A 7,596-nucleotide genomic window follows, 5' to 3' on the forward strand; every position below is an offset into this window, starting at 1 on the left:
ATTTATTTACCCTCTGAAAGATTGTGCCCTGTATTAAAAACAATCTATTTTGGCTTTTAAAGAAATATACCTATAGAATTAGACTCTTGTTTAAGGAATATGCCTATAGAATTAGATTAACCCATGGTGTCCCTGGTCCTTGGAGAAGCTAAGAAATGTAAAGGGACTAAAATCAATGCCTAGGGTTTGAAAGGTGGCTCCGTTGGTGAACAGTGCTAGCCACATGAACCTGGGGACCAGGGTTCAAATCCCCAGAGCATGTAAAAACCAGGGGTGGCAGCAAAATTCTGTAACCCAGGTCAGGAATACAGAGACAGGTGGGGTGGACCTGTAAGGTTCATCGGCCAGTCTGCTTACCAAAATTGCTGTGCTTCATGTGCAGTGAAAAATCAGGTCTCAACAAAAAAAGAGGCACTGAGGAAGATGTCCAATGTCCATCTTAGGCTTCCGTACTTAGCTACACACACGTACACATGGACCCTCACACATGTATGTTTACATCCATATTAAGGAGTACACACACCCCACATACAGATAAAAGACAGAGTGAGAGAGGAGAAGAGATGGAAGGAGAGGAGAGGGGAGAAGACGAAAGGACAGGGGAGGTAACAGGAGAGGAGAGGAGTAAAAGGAGAGGGGAAGAAAAGAGGAGGGTCTCAAACAAGACAAAAAGACAGACTCATGTTTAATTACGTCCATCATTTATTAATAATTGTTGCCAAAGCTAAACCCAAGCATAGCATTCTCTGTGGACATATCCAGGACTCATTATAACCTTGTTTCCCCCCCTTCAGTTTGGCCATGAGCTCTCCTTTTAAAGTTGATTTTCCTCAAACAAGTTTCAGAGAGATATGGGAAATTGGCAGCCTGAGTCTTGGGTGATGCTTAACACTGAAAGAACTGAGCCTAACTCCATTGCAACTCCCAATAAACTGTCATGTGTGTGTGTGTGTGTGTGTGTGTGTGTGTGTGTGTGTGTGTGAGAGAGAGAGAGAGAGAGAGAGAGAGAGAGAGAGAGAGAGAGAGAGAGAGAGAGAGAGAGAGAGAGAGAGAGAGAGAGAGAGAGAGAGAAAACTGTCTAACGAGCCTGTTTTTAATTGTGTGGAAGAATTAAAAGATATTTATAAGGAATCTTGGCCCTGCTGTAGCTGGAAACGCAAGTAGGTAACTGTTTCATGCAGAGAACTATCCAACACACAAGACAAAGACTTCCCTAGCTTCACACTCTCTGAGTATTTCAATATGTCAAAAGATATTGTGGTGCAAATATTCTGTCACATGCATTCATAAGTACAAACTCACAATTATTAGAATCACAAACAATAAATTTGTACTCTAAAAGGACTGCTACAAATAAATTCTCCCAATAATAGTTCATTAGGAAGTTGGAAGTGTGCACATGTACTTGTAGTGACTCTACTTCTGTTTCATGTGTTGAATATTCATGTAAAATCCACAAGATGAGCCTCTCTCCTCCATGAAAGGCCCATTGATGACCCAGACAAAACCTTCTCAAATAAAGGACCGCCCATTAGCCAGTGTTTTTTTTTTTTTATCACTATGAAGAACAGGGAACTTTTATTCTTTTTTTAAAAAATGGCCTTTCAGATTCAGTAACAGCATGTTCTGTTCCTTAGGACACAAGGGACAATCAAGACAGGCCACGGCTGGACTCCATGGTGCTGCTAATAATGAAACTGGACCAACTAGACCAAGACATCGAGAACGCTCTCAGCACTGCCTCTTCCCCATCCAGTACCCCGACGAACCTGCGACGGCATGTCCCTGTGAGCCTCTTCCTTCTAGTGGAATAGTGCCTCTCTGTGTCTGTTTTGCTATTTGTTATTAGTGTTTGTTTAGCTTTTTTTTTCCAGAAACTGGGATGATACTCAGGTCTGACCCACACCAGGCAATCAATCTTCCGCTTCACTATATCAGCAGCCCTGTTTCTACTTTGAGACACCGACTTAACATGTTGGCCAGGCTATCGTTATACTCATTATATAGCCCCAGCTGACCTTGAACTTACTACCCTCCTGCCTTTGCTGCTCAAGAAGCTAGGATTACAAGCCCAGTTAGAATAGTTCCTCTTTATCTCATATGGTCTCTCTTAATAGTGAAACGTCTTTGATAATGGCATCTACTGATAAATGAAACAGAATCCCTTAAATATCACTCAGTGGTTTCCATACATCATACAGAGAGTCCACAGACACATGGGTGACAACAAAACTTAACATTAAAAAGGAAACAAAATGGCCTTAGGAAACTCTGCTTCCTGGGGATTAAAGCCTCTTTGCTGTAGTAGTTTGCAAATATGACTATATTTGCTATTCTTCAACAACATAATGCAATCATTACAAATACTATGTTTATCTGGATAAATAATTTTTCCAGTTTTTCCAGTTGTGACCAATTATTTCTCAGACATAAATTCTTATTCTATAATCTTACACTGCATGAAAAAAAACATGTCTTAAAAGTATTTTCTATATGGACAGATGAAAGGTTGGATGGGAGGATGGTTGGGTGGGTGGATGGATGAGTAGATGAATGAGTGGTTGGATGGGAGGATGGATGGGAGGATGGATGGGAGGATGGATGGGAGGATGGATGGGTGGATGGCTGCATGGGTTTTGGTGGGTGGTTGGATGGGAGATGGATACATAGATACAGGTGAGCTACTTGTGTATACTGTGAAAAATAATTCACATGAGGGTAACTTCTTTGTAGTCTAAAATATACTCTGAAAAATAATTAGGAGAAAAGTGAGAATTTTATCCCATTAAGTTTATATGACAAGATGCTCCAATGTGATTCCAAAACTCAAAATAAAATTTAGAAAAAACAGATCCTAAAATTGGCTCTACCCTTTACATATTTATTAATAGTTCCAAGTTGAGTGGCTTGGTTTGGGTAGACCTAGCATATATAGCATAGAGTTTAACTATAATTAAGCCGCATCCCTTTTCTATTAAACAAGGATTTGCATTGCACAAAATAATAAATGAACTGAATCAAGACATTGATATTTACGTGAGATACAAAATGTAGACTATCACATAGGCAGCTTTTAGGACCTAGTGAAGCAGAATTCACTAGTTTCTTACTTAATATAGTTTCCCTATTGATTCTGAGGTAGAGGAGCAAGGGCTAGCACCATGTGCTCCGTTTATGTCACCACACATATCCCCCATAATGTTGCAAGATGTGTAAGATGTAAGAAGTTGAAGATTGCATGTGCCAGAGTTGGCACAGAAATAAACCCAGCCGGGCACAATCCAGGGCTACAGTATTCAACCAGGCTAGAATGAGAAGCTGATACCTCTAGAACAACAACCAACATAACAACCATCCAATTGATATGAAACTAGATTTCAATCTCGAAAGCTGGTAAAAATGAAATTTTCATTTCTGGTAATCAGTAATTTTTTATCCTTCAAGATTCATTGCACTTATTTTCTTTTTAGTGAATTGTATATAAGAAACAATTTAGAAAAAATCTATTTCTTCTCTCCCTAATGCTGTCTTAGTTGCTGGCACCTGGTTTCATTTTAGCAAAGAGAAAGGGGACCTAAATGAGAGAAACGCAGTCAAAACAGCCTACAGGAAAAGACGCTTTACTTTGATTGATGTATGAAGAAAAGACAAAAATTTCACACTCATTTTTCTCTAGCACTTTTTTTTAATTTATTTATTAAAGATTTCTGTCTCTTCCCCGCCACCGCCTCCCATTCCCCCCCTCCCCCAATCAAGTCCCCCTCCCTCGTCAGCCCAAAGAGCAATCAGGGTTCCCTGCCCTGTGGGAAGTCCAAGGACCACCCACCTCCATCCAGGTCTAGTGAGGTGAGCATCCAAACTGCCTAGGCTCCCACAAAGCCAGTATGTGCAGTAGGATCAAAAACCCATTGCCATTGTTCTTGAGTTCTCAGTAGTCCTCATTGTTTTAAAGGCAGAAATATCTTATTTTTTATGAGGCCCTAGGACTTGGTACCTACTTGCCATTTATGGTGTCTGATATATGTTTTAGTAATTATTTATTAGTAGTAGTAGTAGTAGTAGTTTTCTGAGACAGGATTTCTCTGTACTCTTGGAACCTGTCCTAGAACTAGCTGTTGTAGACCAAGACCATGCTGGCCTCGAACTCACAGAGATGCACCTGTCTCTGCCTCCCGAGTACTGGGATTAAAAGCATGAACCACCACCACCAGGCTTATACTTTATTATTTTTAAGTTTTTTGGGGTGGTTTGTTACAGTTTTGCATGCTTTTTAATCTCTTCTCTCTCCAGCCAACATTTTTCAGTCCCCGTATATTAAATAGAAAAACACAGTAGAGATTTCTACAAAACACCATGTTTTTTTAACTTCATTTCAAAAAGTAAGCTACCACCGGGTGGTGGTGGCACACGGCCAGGCAGTGGTGGCGCACGCCTTTAATCCCAGCACTTGGGAGGCAGAGGCAGGTGGATCTCTGTGAGTTCGAGACCAGCCTGGTCTACAAGAGCTAGTTCCAGGACAGGCTCCAAAACCACAGAGAAACCCTGTCTCAAAAAAACAAAATAAACAAATAAATAAATAAATAAATAAATAAATAAATAAAAAAGTAAGCTACCCCCTGCCCTCTGGGGTTTATGCAGTAAAGATAAACCAAACACGTGAGTTAATATACATGATGATCAAGTCATTTGTCTATATCTATGATTTGCACTTCTACATAAGTTGTAAATTGGACTTTAGTATTTCATAAACTATCTCATAGACTATAACCATAATTATTACCATATTTGTTGCCACTATAAACATAACATCTGTTTCTAAGATCTCAGTTTATCATCAGTTGAAATAAAGCAAAATAGGTTAGCAGAAGCATTACAAATGTTAGTGACTGAAGGTCCATTTGGATCTCAGCTTTATAACTGGCTACCTAAGACCATAAGAAAACTGTCTAATTTCTCAATGGTAGGCTCATGTCGAGAGAGGAACACACAAAGATGAACTGTTTAACTAACAGCTGGTTAGGGAGACAAAAGAAAAAAACATACATAAGCAGAAATGCATGGATCTAGCCCAGAATATGCTTGGCCATTGTTGAGTCTCTTCTGTTTCCTTCAACACTCATATAAGACAATAAACAAGACATAAATAGTACACATCTCCAAGTATCAAAACTACTTTTCAATCTTAACAGTATCTGGGTCACCTGATACTTATTATTGTGTGGTTAGAAAATAAAAAAGTACCCTTTTAACTACCTCATTATATCATGGATGGGCAAAATTAATGCACAATACCCATGCTATTTATAAAAAGGTAAATTAAATGAATTATTACTCATGGCTATATATTTAATGTTTATAAACTACCTGTTTTTTTTTTGCTGGTATCCATTTCATATTAATTCAACTTGAAATTCAAGTGAGCCATATTTTATTTAGAAGAAAACATGGTTTTTGTCTTCTATGGAAAGTCATAAAGTAGTCTGACCTGAAGTCATTTCAAGCACAAGAAATTTGGTTACAATTTTGTACTTCACACAGCCCTGTATGGACAGATGGACACACAGACACACTGCTTAAAGAAAGCAGTATCACTATTCATACTCATTTACTTGTTAACTGCCTCATATTACATCCCATCTGCAGTAAATGAGTTTCAATACTATCGACAGTTTGTAATTTCATAGTGAAAAGCACTACTTACATGGTGAGCTAAGACTGGAAACATGTTTTCATGTGGCATTCACAAGACCTTGCAAGGAAGTCTGGAAGGCACCTCACCTTTCTGCCTCTGGGATGCTTTGAGTTACAGGAAGTCACATAGAAGGGAGGACCGCTGGCAGGAGGAAATAAGTGTATAGGGTTCAACTCTGTGCCCTTTTTTATGGCCATGATTTGTTCTTTAACAGGATCTGGAATCAGGATCTGAAAGCAGGACAGATAGTATCTCAGTAAATCAGACGCAGGTGACTCTGTCTTCTAACACTGACTCCACCGATTCATGGTCCACTCCAGAGAGCATTTCTGGAACAAAACCCAAGGCAATGGTAAGTTATAGAAAAAAAAATCCCAGACATACAGCCAATGTTGTTGAACGTGAGGTAAGCATGGATAATGTGTTGTTCAGTGTGAAAAGAAGACTATTGGACTCTTATCTGCATCAACTTGGTATATCATTACTCTAAAAAAAAAATCCTGTTTATTTTTTTAAATAGTTACATAAGTAGTTCTCTAAAGAAAGCCCTGAATCCATAATTATGCAAAGTATGTTCCATGAATTCTGTTGCAAGACTTTAAACAGCTAAGAATATAAAATGTGGAGGTGAGTTCTCGGGTGTTGTTACCCTGATCACACCACATACTCACTAGAAAATCTCTAAGCTTTGTTGATGGATGAATGGGTGGATGGATGGATGGATAAAATGTTGTCTGAGATGATATAATAATATGCATAAGTACAGATGTATAAATGATCATCATATTTTGTGGGTATTCAATGATATAGAACATGTAAGGCCTAATATTTAATGGGGTGTAAATTATTCTCCTAGCTGCCTTGATTGGCGGACCTTACAAAGCCATCTACACAAATGGAAAGGAGACTTTCCGCACACAGGAACACAGCACAGTCAACTCTGAATAAAACATGTTTTCCTTTAAGGAAAATGTGAAGTGCAGTGGGAAAATAGTATTTGACTCTAAAAGGTAACATTTATGGGGGAAGTAATTACTGCTTCAAATATCTAAAGTCCACACAGTTCCAAAATAGCCTCTCCTAGTTGGGTGAAAATCACAGAGCCGTATTATTTTTTTTAATCCCCATGTTAGCTTAACACAGAAAAAATGAGTTTGGACTGTTTGTTTTCCTGTCTTTAAAATAAAAGCAGTTCTAAAATGGGACCAAAAGAATACTCTGAGCTTAAGATGTGGTAGATTTACTGGGATTTAAAGAGACTCAAAACATACTGTTGGCATAGTAGACGAGCCTGTCCTTAGTATTTACATAGGTAGGAGTTTAATTGCCTGTTATCATTTGTGTCTGGATTATTTGATGATAAACACCTACTGAATATCTACTACATACCATGCACTATGCCAAATTGGGGGGAAAATGCTCAGAGGAATAATACATTACCCACATCTTTAAATGGTTTCTATTTTATCACAGGGGGCAGGTACTTAAACAGTAAAATGCAAAAAAAAAAAATGCTTCAGTGTTGTGAGTGTGCTATATGTGCAGGGAATAAAAGACGTGCACAATGCCGGTTTAGGATACAGTAAAATAACTGCCAATAGTAGCATTGCTAATAGGTAGACTCTAACAGAACGTTGTTCTTTTACTTAATGATAAAGACTCTTGACTTACCATTTTACAGAGATTCTTTAACATACTGTAGAGCCCTGTCTTGCTGTCTTTGTGTCTTCAATAACTTCAGTCCTTCATGTATAATTGAATGTAAAGATGTTACATGAAAATGTTTGAATTTGGACACTATAGGTTCTGATGGTTCAATTTGGTGGGATTTATTCAGCTTATGTTTTGATGGAAGTACAGCATTTACGGAATAAAATGTACTAAAATTGGGGTTAATGGGTTTT

At 38.4% G+C, this 7,596-nt stretch overlaps 1 protein-coding gene across 1 annotated transcript in view; it reads left to right on the forward strand.

The window, feature by feature from the left end:
• LOC121442815 (rho GTPase-activating protein 7-like) overlaps positions 1–6,706 on the forward strand; it is a 99,139-nt gene extending 92,433 nt beyond the window's left edge. Inside the window, exons 3-5 of the mRNA XM_041644462.1 lie at positions 1,638–1,787; positions 5,907–6,044; positions 6,659–6,706. Of these exons, the coding sequence (XP_041500396.1) occupies positions 1,638–1,787; positions 5,907–6,044; positions 6,659–6,706 (336 nt within the window). The remainder of the gene's footprint in view (positions 1–1,637; positions 1,788–5,906; positions 6,045–6,658) is intronic.
• Positions 6,707–7,596: the final 890 nt, after the last annotated feature.

This window comes from Microtus oregoni, unplaced genomic scaffold (genome assembly GCF_018167655.1).
Source record: "Microtus oregoni isolate MIOR12 unplaced genomic scaffold, Mior012 000096F_ref0000112, whole genome shotgun sequence".
Classification (NCBI taxonomy): Eukaryota; Metazoa; Chordata; class Mammalia; order Rodentia; family Cricetidae; genus Microtus; species Microtus oregoni.